This window comes from Neodiprion lecontei, chromosome 7, assembly GCF_021901455.1.
Source record: "Neodiprion lecontei isolate iyNeoLeco1 chromosome 7, iyNeoLeco1.1, whole genome shotgun sequence".
In the NCBI taxonomy this organism is placed as follows: Eukaryota; Metazoa; Arthropoda; class Insecta; order Hymenoptera; family Diprionidae; genus Neodiprion; species Neodiprion lecontei.
The window spans coordinates 18,100,262-18,118,703 of NC_060266.1; the positions used below are offsets into that span (position 1 = coordinate 18,100,262).

The 18,442-nt window shown below is 34.2% G+C and overlaps 2 protein-coding genes across 5 annotated transcripts in view; one reads left to right on the forward strand and one right to left on the reverse strand.

Annotated features, from left to right (window-relative positions):
- Nucleotides 1-30: 30 nt before the first annotated feature.
- On the forward strand, nt 31-2,905 carry LOC107218475 (DNA repair protein complementing XP-A cells homolog). Of its 2 annotated transcripts, XM_046745042.1 has the most exons (6): nt 31-460; nt 595-706; nt 1,076-1,200; nt 1,680-1,956; nt 2,131-2,285; nt 2,460-2,905. In XM_046745042.1, the coding sequence occupies exons 1-6, from the start codon at nt 303-305 to the stop codon at nt 2,461-2,463; spliced, it is 831 nt and encodes a 276-aa protein (XP_046600998.1). In that variant the 5' UTR covers nt 31-302; the 3' UTR covers nt 2,464-2,905. The 2 variants fall into 2 exon arrangements, with proteins under 2 accessions (XP_046600998.1, XP_015511850.2); XM_015656364.2 differs by having other exon boundaries at nt 2,131-2,905.
- The window catches only part of LOC107218478 (3-hydroxy-3-methylglutaryl-coenzyme A reductase), a 49,488-nt gene continuing 33,574 nt past the window's right edge, over nt 2,529-18,442 (reverse strand). For all 3 annotated transcript variants that reach the window (XM_046745038.1, XM_015656367.2, XM_046745039.1), the window contains exons 2-9: nt 17,928-18,159; nt 17,383-17,494; nt 12,653-12,740; nt 12,210-12,507; nt 11,761-11,912; nt 9,441-9,999; nt 7,310-8,550; nt 2,529-5,630 (exon numbers count right to left, since the gene is read on the reverse strand). In XM_046745038.1, coding sequence (XP_046600994.1) covers nt 5,507-5,630; nt 7,310-8,550; nt 9,441-9,999; nt 11,761-11,912; nt 12,210-12,507; nt 12,653-12,740; nt 17,383-17,494; nt 17,928-18,110 — 2,757 coding nt within the window. In that variant the 5' untranslated portion in view covers nt 18,111-18,159 and the 3' untranslated portion in view covers nt 2,529-5,506. The remainder of the gene's footprint in view (nt 5,631-7,309; nt 8,551-9,440; nt 10,000-11,760; nt 11,913-12,209; nt 12,508-12,652; nt 12,741-17,382; nt 17,495-17,927; nt 18,160-18,442) is intronic.

Below are 18,442 nucleotides of genomic sequence, written 5' to 3' on the forward strand. Positions count from 1 at the left end.
ATCCCGTCTTGACCATACAGCTGGCAACACTGATAAGTAAAAACCATAGACTTGGGCTACTATCACGTGTAGCACAAGGTGTAGCAAACTTACATGCTTCTTCCATTTGTTATGTTTCTACTTATATAAAAGTGGTAGAGGATTTGAAACTACAAATCCTACACCAAAGTGTAAACAAGCACAAGAGTTAAAATAATTTACAGATTACCGCGATTGACCGCGTTGAATACTTGTGGCAACTTGAGTGACTAGTTACTGTTTGATATCTGCGGGAGTAATCATTTCAGCGAGATAATATTGAAATGGCAGCAAACACTCGATCGCGTAAAAAGGCCGTTAACGAAACCGATCAAAACAACACGGAAATACATGCAGATCTTTTAAAACGTGCCGAGAAGAACCGTCAGAAAGCTTTACTGTTGAAAAAGGCGAAGCTGATCGCTCATCCTTACGCGAAAGAGTAAGATCGTCAGTTATTACTAAATAACAGCTGATTATTCTTGTATGCATGTCATTTCGACGTATCTACATTTACGTATAACTAAGCTTGCGATAATATTTTCGATACTTTGATCATTTGATTCAATATGTTAGGGACAACAGTGACACGGTTACTGGAAGACTCGTCAAAGTGAGAGGTCAACGTGTAATCGATAGCGGAGGTGGATTCCTCATTGAAGAAGATGACGAGCTTGAGCAACAAATGGTAGTCTCATTTCTCATGTACAGTTAACAATAGTTGAACACTATTTGGTGCTAATAAGTATTTTGGCACATTTAAGACGAGAAAAACTTTCTCGAAGATTCAGAATTAATCGAGTAGCAGTGATAAACTTAATGACTAATTAGAAACTGATTTCTAGAATAGAGGGTCCTGTTACTAATTGCGCAATATTACTTACATTCGAATCACATGCATAAACTATTCACAGCCAAAGATGGTATGTTCGAATAAATAGATTGTGATTTACTGAAACTTTTGGGTTATTTTGCATAGTTAGTATAAGCTTAATTGACATTATTCTATACAGAGGTGATAAGCAATCACGTAAAATCATTTATATGATATTTTTAGCTAAAGATCACATCCGTACCAGCACCAATTATAAGTAAACTGCCTATATGTAACGACTGCCTGGGTGAATTCAAAGATTCCTATCTCTTCCAGACCTTCGATTTATTGGTTTGCGATAAGTGCAGGTAAATCAGCTTCAGTTATATTAAATATGCATAGCTTTCAATTTTTCTAGTAATTAAAAAAAAGGGTACTCCATCATAACATTGAACAATACTGAATACTGTTCATGAATTAAATTAATCTCTAAGTTTCGTTTCAGATTGTTTTGATCTATGGATTAATAAATTTTATTTATACTTACGCACTATTAATTTCATACACTTATGTCTAAAAGTAGATTGCGTGCATCATAATATCAGATTTTTTAAATTTATACCAATCTGTAAAAGATTACACAACTGTTCTGTATCTACCGTTTCCTTTTACAAATTTCGAAGTGGTAATAATACAGGCTTTTCACTGTTGTTGAAATTAGATAATTATTATTAAATTACGTGTCATGTATTAATTTACAAAAAAAAGTTTGTTAAATCCGGTCACATTGAGAATACAACTTTTGCAGTTTAGAAAAAAAGTGATTATAGTTTTTTTTCACCCTCAGAGACAACGAAGACAAACATTCTCTAATAACAAGGACAGAAGCAAAGCAAGAATATTTGTTGAAGGACTGTGACCTTGATAAAAGGGAACCACCTTTGAAGTACATCGCAAAAAAAAATCCACACAATGTACGATGGGGCGAAATGAAGATGTATTTGCATCTTCAAGTAGAAAAACGTGCCCTCGAAGTTTGGGGTTCGGAAGAGGCTTTGTTAGAGGAAAGAGAAAAACGAGATGTCAAAAGACAAGAAGGAAAAATCAAGAAATTTAACAAAAAGGTGTGAAATTTACTAATGATATGTACGTACTTCTAAGACATGGTTGTCTTTTCATCTCCTATAAGTCAAAGTGATTTGAACTTTTCAAAGAAAAGACTGTACCTAGTCAGCAGTACTGAGCTATTTTTACAATTCAAAGAATATGAGAATCTTAACCAAAGATTTATTTCATAGGTGAAACAATTACGAATGAATGTACGGAGTTCTATGTACGACAAAACAAAAGCATCGCACACTCATGAGTTCGGCGAAGATACTTACAATGAGGAGGATGATAATTATTCCCATACCTGTGAAACATGTGGCTATGAAGAAGTATATGAAAAAATGTAACTTTAAAAATGAATTATTTAATAGCATATCATTCCCATGTGTGCTGAAGTAAAGTATTGCTGCTGTGCGGAACAAAAAAATATCGATCATTTCTGCATTTAGACAATGATGTTTGTAAGAAAAAATATAAATTTGATATTTTGAATGGTGAATCGATATTTTTTTTCTAGGTAACCCGATCACACAATTGCCGTATTGTTTGGAAATAATTGAAAATCCAAACATCGTTTCTTTTTGTATGCGTACTATCAGTTTATTTATTTTCACCTGATGACTAGTTTTACGTTCGATGGTTGGGAGACATATTCTACAATTTCACAACTTCAATTTCATTTTTTACTACAAATTCTTTCATACATGTATATATTATAGTGTCAACTGTACAATAAAATTCTCGAAAGAAGTGGATTTGACGTATTTGATACATCGCATTCTGCTAGCCTACATGGATATAGATGAATGAAGGATTTTTTTTTATCATTGTCACGATTGTTTTTGGCCTTGTAAGAAATTTCCATTTCACAGACGTGAGCTGCTGACTATTCTATCAGCTTTGCATATGAATTGAGGAGTTCATGCTTTGGTATGTGAAATCAAGAGTCTGAAATACAATGAAGAAAAAAAAAAACAAATAGTCGAACAAGCTTTGCACATTACGTATTTCATTTTAATATCAAGTTCATCCATCCGCAACTCTTCGCTAGAACCTCAATTTATAGATGTATGTATTGGGATGCATGTAATGTGCTTGGTTCTATTAGGCGTTATGTTGTAGTCAGTTTTAAATAATGTCTCGGATGTGAAACAGTTTCCTTCTTGTAATTACACCCGAAGTTCCTAAACTTTTCTGTCTATCTTTTCCTATGTTTATTTGAAACAGTTTGTACAATTATTGTATTTTATATCAATATATTAGCACTATCTCGAATAAAATGAATTATTTATAGTCTTGAAATCTTAATGCACGATGCTTTACTGATAAGTGTCAGAAATTGTAATATTTCTTTGCTGAACTCTACACAATAATAAGTATTCTTACACTTTTATTTATTGTTCTGCGTTAAAGCGTTTCCAACTATGTGTTTGGAGATCCTGCTTTAATGTAACATAATGAACGGTATTTAAACAATTCACAATTTCGAAACTTTGGGATAGTGAAAATCGTAGTAGAGCATAAGTCATGATGCAATCAAGGCGATGCATCTTCGTTTTCTAACTGCAGACCCTACAAACTAATTATAAAGTTTCGAAATGGTGATTTTCTAAACATATTTTGTTACTTTGACTTGATAAACTTCTACCTTCTTTAACGACAGGGTCTGAACGCACTTAATTTTTCGTACATCAATTTTTCTTTTCGCTACTTAATATTTTCATAGTTATTGCAAGTCTAATTCTGAATAAACATCCGAAAAATAACAAATTTAAAGCGATTTGTGTCGAACTATGCACTTCAAAATTGTAGTACAGTTTTCAAATACACCGCATTATTGTCGTTGCAGTGTGACTGCAGAACCATAAGATAAAGCTGTTTCATTTGTTTATTACCAGGGTTCGTACGCTTTTTGGAACCCGAAATTCCCTAACTTTTCCAGGTGTTCCAGCCTGAAAATAGGAGTTCTTTCAGTAATCTTCCAAGAAATATGCCGCTGATTAATGACAATTTTTTTGCATATTAATACTAATACTTTCAATATTACCTAGTAATTAATTTACTGTCCGATTACTAATTTACAAACAACATCCAGCGATTTTCAGTAAAAAAAAAAAACGAAAGTAGATTTGATATCAAGTAATGTACGTATAAGAACGGGTTATTTCTTCAAGAAACTTAAAATTCCAGTGTGAATATAGAAAGTGTTCTTCCTCTTCGAGACACAACTTGTAAGAATGTCTGTAAGTGTGTTTACATTTTTCAAAATTATACGTTTCAACAATTAAAATTCCAGTCTTATTTTCAAAATTCCCTGACTTTTCCCTGCTGTAAGAAACTCCCTGAATTTTCCCGGTTTTCCAGGTTTTCCCTGTGCGTACGAATCCTGATTACGATATCCGGTTTCTGCTGCATGAATGCAGAAAAAACCAAAGAAGAGCAACAGAGATACCATAAACCGGAGTATCTTTGTGACAGCGGAAAAACGCATGATATTTGCTAAAAATTCAAAAGTCAAAAATCGCCCATTATCCCAAAGTTACCTTGGTTTACAATATTATTTTAATGGCTAGATCCCGTAATAATTTGCAACAAATTTTAGAAGTAAACAAAATATATTAATCTGATTATACGTGATATACTATTTATATTATACGCACGTGTATATATTAGTCTATTTGCTCCATCAACATAGATACCTCTAGTTAATTTTTCATTATTACTATATATATATATATATATATATATGTCGCAATTCCTTGTTCGTAATATTTATATATATGTGTATATATACTTCATTTTTTCAAACATATATTGTAATCGCAATCATGGCGATATTGTCTTTGATTAAAGAAATAATATTAATAATAATTGCACCACCATTTCTTCAATCAGTATGCAAAACGTTGCACCTATATATATATATCTATATATGCTCGACTTTATATTAATCGAACATTTAAATCAGTCGCACAGTTCGAATAACCCTTGAAATTAAGCATTCTAATGTAAATACAAAAAGTATGCAAGAAGCCAATTCTCACTAAAAGGTGACGCAATATATTTAATAAAAGTAAAATAGAATATATTAAATATTTATGCACATGTCTCTGCGATGTTTGCCTCGTACATCCGATTATTGTTATTATTAAAATTTTTCAAAGTTTTTTCTTAATTAAAATAACAGCTGATGATTTCTTTATCTTCAAGTATGTAATTACATGTTACTTCTAATACGTTTGACAAGAGTGTTTCTAACGATAACCATCCGCAAGTCGATATCATTGTCGTTATCATTATTATTATTTATTACCATTATATAATAAGATATTTGATTTAATTGCTCTGACAATGAGACGTAATGGGTGTTTCGTAGAATTATTCTTCTGGAACAAACGGATTTCTTCTCATGTGACAATTACAGTGTGTATCCTGAGATTGAGAGAGAGAGAGAGTCATTGCTGCTCTTTGGAACAACGAATCGTTCACTGCTTCGCACAACTCGTCTGTTCTTGTTTCTTATTTCTTTACGTTAATACAATCACACAAGTATTAAAGGCTCTGCTAGGACTGTCGTGCTGGTTCTGTGCATTGAGGTTCTATAGGTGGGATAAGATTTGGCACTGTCAAGTTTCCACCCATACTCGTTCTGTTTAAATTCACCGGGTTACTCATTGCCGTAGACGATCTGCAATGTGAGAAATTCATTTAGGCAACATCGTAAATTTTGTTGATTTATCTTCAATTTATGTACGTACGTATGTGAAATACTTGGTAAATAAGAAGGGATCAAGCAGTTCTTCTCTCGGACATTTTATTATTGTCAATAAACATTATTTTTGCATTGGAATCTTTTACTTTTCATTATAATGAATTGCAGAATAACTACACAAACTCAAATAGTAATACTAACAAAAATATTTTTCTACCTCAGATATGTAAGGATGTGGATGGTAAAAATAATTATATAAAAACAATCAATCTTTCTAATAGTCTTCCCAATGATTTAAAAACACTATGTATTAGTGTTAAATCTGGGAAAACTAAATTCAAAACATGGTTATTATCAAACAGTTGTTAACAAATCTCTAATCTTATATTGTACAAGAAAGCTATATGGTTATATCACTTCAAAATTTTAAGTTTCTGTTGTTGAATTGTATATTAACTGTGTTAGCGATGTTTCGGAATAATAAAATTGAACTGCACTATCTTTTCTTAGCATGTAAGTTAGTTGTATAGCATCCCAAACCTACATATAGGTATCTTTATATCGGTAGGATTTACTGGTATGTATGTATGTACCTTTTTTTTTTGTAGTATACTATGTAAGCAATGGGATTAAATAAATAAATAAATAAATTAGTTACCAATCTAAATCACAAGATTTAACTAACTCGACCCAAATCCTGTAATCTAAAGACAAATATTAGTAGATTTCTATGATCTTCACTAATGAAATATAGTTTCATTAATAATTTAGCCAGGTGATTACATGAAAAACTATATTGAAAACTATAAATTAGAATTTCCATTTTGATTATTCGAGTGAAGAGCTTTTAACTTTCAGGTAATCCTTATGGATTAAGAAATAAGACAATCATGAACTGAAATTTGGATTCAGAGAAAAGATCAATGTGACTAACATTTTATAAGTTAAACCCTATAATTTTCACGACATTGATATTTTTTTTAAAAAGTGAAAGTGACTACAAATCGTAAAATTTTTTAAAAACTTCGGAAAAAATATCTATTGTCAAATGATTGCTGATCGACTAGTTTTTCGATTTCTGTTTGAGTGATTTTACTGAAAAAAGATTCAATACTGCAGAGCAATACACAAAAGTAGAACTGCTTGATAATATTCCAGAGTTGAACAGCTCTGAAACGTTTTCCTCAATTTTAAGTAAAATAGATAATAGAAATGAGTTGTAATAAAATGTAAAATTGTATTGCACTATAAATATAAATTTTCTTTTCTAATAATTAAACAATACCCTGTTGCTTATCATTTTATTTTACAGGTATGTTATTATGCGTGACAAGAAGTTGTAGTGATTCACATTATGTCATGTCATCGATTTGTCTTCCGTTAGGCACATTATTATTCCACAGTATCAAGATAAAATCGTGAAACTGATGCAGAAGATAATGGACAAGTCCTATTATTTAGATGGTCCGAAAATAGAGCATACAGGCAGGCGTACCTTGGCTTTACATGGAATTGAGTCCAGACATTTATCAAATGACTGCTGTATGCAAGCAGCATTTTGGCCAATTTACATTTTAAATACGTGTACAAAATGAGACAGTTTCAAATATTACCGAGTCATGATTTCATAGGTACCAGATTAGCCTTGTCTATACCTGTTATGTCGGAGATGACTTTTGACTAGATGTCCTGCAGTGAGAGCCGCCATCAAGGATAACTCTCCGGCAAGTACAGTGGCGCAGACAACTCTGGCAACTTTGCTAGCATTTTCACCAGGAGTTTCCGGATGGGCGCCTTTGGCTCCAAGTACTCCCAAACAAGCACCCTGGGCGGGCAATCCAGTCCCGCCTCCAACAGTGCCAATTTCAATGCTTGGCATTGTGCAGGATACATACAAATCATTTCCATCAGGCCCCCAGGGCTCCATGATGGTCATGCAATTACTGCTTCCTACATTTTGGGCCGGATCCTGTCCCGTGGCAATGTATATGGCTGTAACAACGTTCGCTGCGTGCGCATTGTAACCGCCTATGCTGCCTGCGATAGCAGATCCAATTAAGTTTTTACTGATATTAACATCGACAAGCGCATGGACCGAGGTCTTCAGTACTGTGGTGACGATATCCGCTGGAACGATGGCTTCACAGACAACGCTCTTCCCTCTGCCTTCAACCCAGTTGACAGCAGCCGGCTTCTTGTCGGTACAAAAGTTTCCGCTTAGTGACAGAATCTCCATGTCTGTAAAAATTTTCTGCACCGCTTGTAGAGACTTTTCTGTACCTTTCGAGAGCATATTCATACCCATAGCATCACCGGTTTTTGCTACAAATCTTATGAACAACAGTCTGCCTGCAATGCGAATGTGTATTCTTGTCAATCTTGCGTATCTGCTCGTCGAATCAAATGAACTTTTCATTGTTGCAAAGTTCTGCTCGTCCTGCATCCATGTCATCGCTTCACTTGCTCGAGATATATTTGGAAATCGAACTACGGGTCCTCTAGTCATGCCATCTGCGACTACTCGGCTTGTCACTCCACACTTCAGGAGAGCCCTGCTTCCACGATTTGTGGAGGCGATTAGACAGCCCTCTGTTGTCGCCATTGGAACATGAATCAATTCACCATCGACCAGTAAAGGTCCGGCTATTCCAACCGGTATCGGTATGTATCCAATCACATTCTCACAGCAAGAACCTAACACTTTTGAATAGTCGTAGTTTTTGTACGGCAAATCCGACAGATGATCCAGGAATTTTCCAGCCCTTCCAACGATCGTACGGCGCAAATTAACTCCTCTTTCCATATCCCCAACTGCTTTCTCAAGCTGATATGCTGGAATGTATTTGTGTTGCACGAGTTGTATGACTTCGGAGTCTGTCAGCGCGCTCGCACCCAACTGTAAAGTGAAAGATTTGTTTATATTTAGATCTCCTGACACTTTTAAGAGAGTACGTATAAGTAGATGACTGAAAAAGTGAGTGAATTTCGGAAACTTATACTTTGACAACCAATTATTCAATTTGATCGGAGTTTGTTTTATTCAAAAGCATGGTAACCGAGCTTCATTTGCATATTTTTTTTTTTACTAGAAACAATCAATGGGAAGCACTGGCATTGCCAATAATGTCAACGATTTCGTTCAATAATCTGTTTTGCGGAACCCAGGTCATCTGAAACACGGCTCAAACTGATTTACTTCAAACTTAGAGAGAATATTCTTGAACACATCATCCACTTTGACAATGTTCCATTTTTCTTAAATTAAAATATTCTTTTTACTAGTCAAATAAAAAAAATTGTACATTTTTTACGAAAAGTTGAATGTCCATGTCAAACAGCCTTCATTTAGAAAAAACTTTTACCGTGACAGAGGATAAACTATCCAAGAATACGGTCCACAAATTTAAAGTAAATTGGTTGAGACGTTTTTGAGAAACCGTTAAGAACGCAAGACATGTTACCTAGAAAAATGGTTGAAGTTATTGTCAATAACATTGATTTATATGAAAATATTTATATAAAAAAATTTTTTAAATGAAACTCGATCTACATACTTTTGAATAAAAGATACTCCAATCGAATTGAATAATTGATTACCAAATTTGACTTCCAAAATCCGGACACTTTTTCAGATGTTTATTCATGTAAACCTTCTTAAAACCGGACAATAAAGAAAATACTATAGATATGAATTAGATTGAATTATGGAATATTACCCGCGATTCATAGGACTCATTATTTGATAGTTGTTTTAATCTGTCAAAGATTGAAATACATTTAACATACCTCAGATTTATAAATGGCCAGACATTCTTCGACACTCCTTGTCGTTTCGGGTGTATCTTGTGAATTATCTGTATTAGATTCAGGAAAGTTTTGCGAGTGGGGAATGCTTTTTTCTGTCTGAACCTCTTTGTCGAAGAATTTGACTTGCATCTCGTCGCCAACTTCGACCCATTCTCCATTCATTCCAGAAATTGGAAACACAGGTGTATGCATCACAGGTAGCGGTGTGCCAAATCTTTGCTGAAGAGAAACATCTAGTGCAGTTGTTTGCATATTTTCTTCGCTAATTCTCTGTTGTTCCTCTCTTTCTTCGGTTAGTCTAAGCTGCTCGGTAAGCTCACCCTTGTCTTCAAAGAATATAAACTTTATAGCCAGCGTAAGAAGCAGTATCAAAATAACAATATGATCTGCACTGACTGACAGCCACTTCATAAAGTATTCGTGAAGATCCGTTGGCACTTCAGTATCGTTATGATTATTCACGACTATGTAAGAATTTACTTGTGATATCGTTCCTTCTGCTACATCCGCGCAATCTTCATGTTTGAATGGCCAACGACTGAAATTTAAAAAAAATGCGATGAAGTAAGCAAAGTAGCACTGTAAATATACACAAAATTTTATGAACCCTACTTTCAAGGTAAAGAACTCAATCGCAGATTAATTTTCTCTCACTCGAAATGAAACACAGTTCAAGATCCTGATTACTATACGAATCTTTCGCGAATGCACACAAGTTTGTGACCGATTATATTCGTTCTCTTCACACAACTGATCTTACTTCGTGAGAACAAGTGACGGGTATGGCAAAGGTCTGATGGCGAGCAGTTTTTGTTGGAAAAAGACGAGGCTAAATCACTAAGAACTGATACAGCGGAAGCTTAGTGCCAAGCAGTGAGAGTAAAAAATTGTGTATGGCCAAAGGAAGACCAGTATCTGGAGCCTGCGAGTTAGGTAACAAGGTTCATAAGAGATATAGGTAGAGTTTTGCAAGGCACTGGTTAATTTTTCAGTGAAAAAAATCTAAATAACTTGATCACCGATGGTGTTAGATGAGATAAATATTTACAAGTTATGGCTCGGAGATTGGTTTACAGTAAGACGATGTAAGTGCGCAAACGTTTTTTCTCAAAGTGATGAGATACTGGTATCGCTGTCAACGTAAGAATGAAAATTTCAGCCTGCGGCAGCTACTATTTTTGGGTACTCATTTTACTCTGTATGGTAGCCGAAGCTTTGTTCTGCAAGATATTATTACCATCCTCATGCAATATTCAATCTGTCGGGAATATTTATTTCCAACCGTGTCTCGTTTCCAATACTCATACTTAATTTCATAGAATTCAAGTTTTTTGTTTCTCAGTACACCGATTAGTCGCATAAAACACAACTCGATTTATAATTAAACGTAACAATCCGTTGTAACAACAATCTGAAGTATATTTGAATAAGGAAAAAGTGCATTTTTGTATGAAATTTTTTTACAAACGTCAAACGCCTGAGCGCATACATTCAAGACTTTTATAACTGATTCAACTCATCTTTACAACTAGTGATACATTTTGAAGAGTTATTCTCTACATGATGCAACATGAACATGACCTGTCGAACCAGGTAAAAAAGACTCTCCTGACAATAGAATTCTCCATAAAATGTATGAGGGGTCAGATTGTTACAATGGCATTGTTGAACTGCCACTACTCTTATTCGCTAGTCGAGAAACTTGTGCGCTAAGATCGCACGCTTGCATGAACTAATTCAGTGTCACAGTGGCCTATTCCCAACTTCGTTCTTCTGAGTAAATCTAGTAGTAAGTTTTCGATAAATGGAAATCCCGAATGACAATGCTGGAGTTTGCAGTTTTTCAAGAATTCAACTTTTATCATAGATAAATTCGGGATAAAAATTTTGTACGAATTACAAACTTGATCAAAAAAAGTTTAATATTTAAAATTTGAAACACTGTCAAGATTGTAATTTTAATTTTTCTCTGCCGAAAATAGAAATTCAAATTGTAACAAGTTTGGTAAAGTATGATATATTTTCATACTAAACTCACGTGCCGCAAATGACATTTTCTAGGCAAGGGGGTTCAATTTTATCTGGATTTAGAGTCCACAAATAAATTTTCATTTAAGATACATGCACGAATAATTTAGAACTTTGAAATATCGCGTGCGGTTTTCAATGAAGTTAAAAAGCGAATTTTTTTTTTATCGTCCTGATTGATTCTGATTTTTCCCTACAATAAACTTAAGGTTTTTTTATATTCCCAACTTCAACAGTTACACAGATACTGTTAAAAAAGATTGTCAATTACCTATGGGCATGGACCAATATGAGACCGGCGCTCATGATTAACTTGACACGTTGAACAACAGGATTTGGCTTTTGATCTTCTTCGTGGAGAGAATGCATCAGTAACATTTTGTCGGCACTGAGTTGGCCGATGGTGATACTTCCTCTGGATAGCTGAAATCATAAAATTGCGTGGGTAAGGAGAAAGCTGATGAAATGTAAAAGAAGGAAACGAAATACACGACAAAACGTTCGAATCACAAAATCACTGCAAAAATGTCTAAAAAATTATCCAACTGCGGAACAATGAATTCTTAATTGAATTTACTTGTAACAAACGCTCTAAAACTTATAAAACTTTAACATCAACCTTATTACAAGTGATCAAAGGTTGCGCTTTGAAAATTCTGGAATCATTTTAAATAGAGGTGTGGCACCTCCTTAGAGCATAATTTAAAAACATGGACATACCTCAAGAATAAGAGACAAACATGCCGGATAGAAGGTCATAAATATAACGTAGTTCACAATGACGCTCAGGCAAGCAAAGCAGCATAATATTTCTAATCTTCTGACTCCTGACAAGGTTCCAATGCCGATGAGAAGTGTCTCGACTAGTGTATCCAGCGTAATTGACGGACCCAGCAAAGTCATACCGCGAGCAATATTCGCCCGGACTTCCTCCTGGCTCCTTGAACTCAGGGCTAATTGCGCTAACACCCCGGCCTTTGAGAGGTCGATCAGGAGGAGAAAGAAGAAAAGTGCGTCTCTGCAAACAAGCCATTTATTTGTATTATTATTCAGTGCTCCTCGGCCGTTGTAATCGCATCAGCAAACAAAAAAACATAAAGAATTCCCTGTCGTTTCTCAAATTTTGTAGATTTTTGCATAGAATATTGTATTGTTTCACTCACTTCAAATCTGAGATGTCGCTTTGGAGAAAATTCACCACACTTGATGTGAATATAAAACTGGAGAAGACGGTGAAGAGTCCGGCAATACCTTGAATAAAACAATTAATTATTAGAAGAGTAATATGTAACACGTAATTAAATTATTAATGATAGTCATGTAGAGATAAAATTATTCAATTATAAAACTAGAGTATTGCAATTAAAATTCATTAAGCATTTGGGCAACTATTTTTACCCAAGGAGTATCAAGTTTGAAATCTCTTGGTATTAGAATATTGAATTAGTTGTATGCTATTACGTAACGAGTACATATTTATATAATTTGAAATTATTCCGATTGCCAAAAAAAAAAAAGGTACACTAAAGAAGTTGTAAAATTCATTGCTGCCACAGTTCATGTGTTAAAGTGTATATAGAAACCTAGAACTATACATATATATTTGATTTTCGTTGTAGGAGAGATACTCTTGACTCAATGTTCGTGTGTAAATAGACTGTCGAAACCATGCATGTGCCAATTTTGGCTGACCCTCTAACCGCTGCCTTGAAAATTAAACTGCTTCTTAGTATGTATTGCAGTTGAGAGCTGCAGGTTAATTGATTCAAACTATAAATGAATACAAATAAAATTTCTAGTCACAATATTTGCAGCCGCAACAACAAAAACTTGATAGCGACTATTTACCTAGATATGATTCAATCTATTTGAGATAATGGAATGAATCAACATAAAACTGTCAATATTTTCAAATCTAAATGGAATAATGAATCTTGCAATTGCGAACATTTTTATATCGATTTTTACACGCAATTATTATTGGACGATGCTTTCGAAAAAAATAAGCCATAGGTGCACTAATTTTTGTATTATTGAGTTTCAGATTTGTGTATGAACTTTGTTTTTCTTGTATCATCTTTTGAGAATTGTACAAGGTAGTATTGATTTGATTAATGACGTGTACTTTGGCAGATCAATTTTTTTTTGTAAAAAATTCAATTATGGCTATAGATTTGAATTACTTAGTAACCATGAATTGAATTTTACAGCTTTAAAAATAACTTGTTGCTTCGAAAAACTGACCATAGTCAGAGTACCTTGTCAAAATGTAATTTATAATCGATTAGGATGTTCAAGAAGAAAAAAATAGTATGTTTTACCGGTTTTTACAGATTTTCTTCCTTTTTTTTATCCTAACATTTTATAAGTAGATTTTTACATAGATTCGATTGTAATTAACTGTGGAAGTCAAGGTAAGGCGATACTAACATAGCAATAATAATACACGTATTCCTCATTATCTTTCAGCTGATTTTTTAACTGACTTTGGTCTTGTGTAACGTAAGAAGGCAAACTTGGTCTTTTTGCCTCACGTATTTGCAATATGCGAGGCGAAAAGACCGTAGATTCCTTGTTACACACGATTTTTTGTATAAAAAGAGTGCGTTACGCATTTCTTTACAAAGCATGAAATTGAAGTTAGGGTCACGTTATATCAGATTTATTAGCGACAGCGCATGCGCAGAGTACAGAAAAGACCATTTCTATGTTCTAGGAGTTAAAAGTGGTCTTTTCTATATTCCGCGCATGCGCATTTGTAGACTCACTCTACCCTCATAGGGTGCGTTCCGAGACTAGTTTGCCGCTCTAAAAACGCCCTAGGACAGGGACAGAGCTACTCACGACCTCGACAGATCAAAAGAGATAAAAGATTTTCGGCAGTACTGGGAGCTAATTTCGGAACGCACCCACAGAAACGAATAGTTTGTGCACGGAGCACACGCATGGGAGAAGCGTAAACATGCTCGCGTTATGTAAAAAAAAAATTTCATCCGATCGTTTTAGACTCGGTTCGGTGAAAGCCGCGCTATTTGCGAATCCGTGAAATTGGACGAGGTTGAAGTTAGTAACGTTAACCCAACGAAACGTCAGGGAAAATATGATTATTGAACAAATTCCGAACGACTTTCAAGGAGTTGTTTTTTCAAAATGCATATGTACGTTTTGTGTTATCATGATTTACTAAATTTTAGACAATCCTGAAAGTGCAAAGTAACAATTTTTTCCAAACGTGAATCGTGACAGTGACGTTGCTGACTTCACTCTCGTGAAATTAGGGATGCAGCGCATGCAAATACGAACTGTATGATGTGCATAAATAAAATGACTGTGCGTTCCCAAACGCCATTTAATTTCACCAACTACCATCGCGAAGTATTCTACCCGATTCAAACTCTCACTTAATTTTTCACTTTCCAAGTTGCGTGATGCGCGTTTTACAAACACGCACACGCAACGCGATACACCTGTGGTATTCACATAATTTTAAAGAGGTCGGGTTCAATCCCACCAAATTGCCATCACGTTCGTTTATGACTGTTAGATAATCATATTGAGCAAAAGAAGATGAACAAAATTTCGTGGTGAAACAATTTGTCAACCGTTTCATCATAATTAAAATATTGAGTATTTCGAGCCTGTGACACAATAAATTCATTTTTTTCCATTTCTGTTGATCATTGCTCCTTTCTTTCTTGTTTTCTCCTTTGGTTACGGTAATTAAGTCTATGGCAGTGAAAGCATTAATGACGAAATTTTTGTTAATTCAAAGCAACCGTATGCGACATTTCATGTAAAAAAGGCAAAGGAAAAAAAACACAATTAAGGACGACATTGAAAAATGCTAAAAGAAATAAAATTTAATAATATTGCGTCATTGCATAGTTTCTAATTTCAAGAATATGATTCAATTAAAATTCGGGAAAATCTAGCAATAAGAATTATTATAATCAAAATCGACCCGAAAAATGTGAGTTGAACTTAATATCTGAAATTGCAAATCAACTGTTTTTGTACAATTCAAATTTGAGGTTTGAAATATTTCTTTGCTGTATTAAATATATAAAACGAACCAATCTAATGTAAACAAAAATGAATAATAAGTCAAATATAACAGAATTTTTGAGTTACAAGAAAAAGAAATTGTCAAGATGAGCGCAATTATTCAAGTTGAAAAAAAAATCGACATAAATAACGAGTTGCGAACAAAATATGAGTACATGCCTAGAGTTCGAAAAATGATGCGGATGGTATTTATTGTTTTCAAATATGCAGGTTAAATCTAGAATCGTAGGGGTAGATTTGGCGCGGAATGCCTCATAACTTTATGCATGTATATAACGTGGATAATGAAGTGGTACGTATACACCACGTGGTTAATGAAGTAAGAAAAGTAAACCGTTGTCACTTTCTATAAAACTTTCCCCGTGAATGTTTCAAGGCTTTCACGTGCTATGCGGATGCATAGCAGGCTTCTTATAATACTGTACATAGATCCGGTTTTATGAATGAAATAGTTACGGTACATTATACCATAATTCGTATTTATTCATACGCGTCTGGAGAATACGGACATATAGATCACATTTCGACCAATTTCAATCAATGTCGAATAATCTGCATAACCGAATATGGGTGAACACGTCGCTTTACATACAGAGATTCGATACCAATTATAACGTTTGCGGATAAACTGTACATGAATTGAACATAAAGTGAAAACTAATAATTTTTGGAAATCCCATTTTTTCAAGGCATGAGATTTGATTGAATAAAAGGGGCAAAAAGAGATGATTCACCGGTAAAGAAACTTTTTTTTTTTTTTTTTAAGTTTATTCCGACCCGGATTATTTAAACTAATCAATTTACCAATCCATACTTTTGGTTACAGAAAAAAGGACAATAACAAATAAATGCGATGTTTCTCGAATTCCTGAGTACAGATTTAATTACAATTTCAATCTGACGAAGTGACGATTTCCTGCCAATATTTAATTGATTGACAGATTGGATTCGTGAATTTCTTGGGCGTAAACAAATTGCAAAATATATCCAATTGATTATCATACAAAATTATCAACCAACATGTAATCAAAACGTGGGGATTAACAATTTTGTATAATAAGCGAAAACTTGTTTGTTCTGTCTTCAGTTGCATTATGATAATAAAATCCTGACGAATATAATAATCATACATGATATTCCCAAAAATTTAAAGTGCAATTTTGTGAAATCGGTTATGTATAATTTTCTCTTCTTCACCGAATGCTTACTAAGCTTGGTAAATAAGTACATAAATATAAATATAGAAGGCATTCAGTGAAAAATGGAAAATTCCATGTAGAATTCTCAAAATCTATCCTGAAATCCCCATGAAGTTTCAATGAAATTTAATATGGTAAAATTCTCAACGGTACGTTGTGTATGATGAAATGTAGAAAATTGCGTATACGAAAGTCTGTCATATCTAGTGACGAAAAATTACGAAATTTTTTACATTTGTATTTCAAGCAAAATTTTGCAAAAATTTGTCAATTAACCTCATATAGAAAATAAGAAAAATTTCTAAAGCCTTCTGTGAAGAATATATTACATGATTAAATCGTCGAGAAATTTAGTGAAATGTAGTAAATTCCGCACGCCAAATTTCTTCGAATCATCGTGAAATCATGTATAAAAGAACATCGTCATTTTGAGAGTTCAATGAAATGCAGAAAATTCCATGTGAAATGCTTCGCTAGATTTTTTGTCAGATCACCGTGGAATTTAAGAAATATTTTGTCAGGTGTGCAAGAGAAAAAAAAAGATAAACACCAGAAAAATCGTTCGTGGATTCTAATTAAAATCTTTACAAATGTGTAAAAAGAAATCTATTGGAATGTTCAAGACTTACCGAGAATATACTTGGACCCCAATTTGTGGAGATTGCAAAACTGATAGTAACTGTAGAGTACAGCCAGGCATCGAATAATCGTCATAACGATCATATCGGCTGCATTCAGGTCCTAAAAATAATAACAAATTGTTAAAGCATGATCTTAGCACGCGTTATCTTAAGGTTATGTAGTACTCCTGCCTTTACCGACCGAGCAAACTCACCTCTTTTCTCCCCATATTAAATAAACAAATGAACGGAAGGAGTTCAAATTTTGACAATGCATCGCTCTATCGTAGCGGAAATCATGAAAGCTAGTTATATGTCGAAAATCGTAAAAAAACGTACGGTTTTTTCACATGTGTTGTTTTAACATAAGAATAAAATGGGTGAGTTGGCTCGGTCGGTAAAAGTAGAAGTACCGCATGGCCTTAGAGATTAAAAATGCAGGCATTCTACAGGGTCGAGTATATTTGTAAACACACAGAACTTGGTCAACTAATTGCGATGAAAAAATTAAGCAAATACCTATTTGAATATGTATAAATAAATAAGAAACTTACATCCCCGCTGCAGCGACCGTTCCAGCAATGTTTACCGGCCGTGTGAAGACTCTTGTCTCGCTGATGGTTACTTCCGGTTTCCAAGGTCAACATACACGCAGTCAAGGTCAATGTACCGACGATAACCTCGAGGGAATGACTAGCGCAGAAACGGCCATGGGCCGCAAATATTCTTGCAACCATTTTTGATATCGTCAAATTTCCAAAGCCGAGTCAAAGCGAAGGCAACGACCTGCAATCAAAACAACACAAACGAACGGTTGTTAAATTTCAATTCTACAGTGTATGTATTTTATTTTCATATTTCATGCACAAGAGTGAAAGCGTCATTTCTAAATAGTTAAGTAGGGTGGTAGGATGAAGCTCGAGATTTTTTACCAATTTATTGAATAGTATTTATTAAAGACAAAAGCTTAGATATCGATGCTTCGTTTCAAATCACTTCAAGGTTATCAAAAAACGTGCAGATTTCATTCTGCGACCGAACATTTTATTCAGACGATTATTTTTCACAA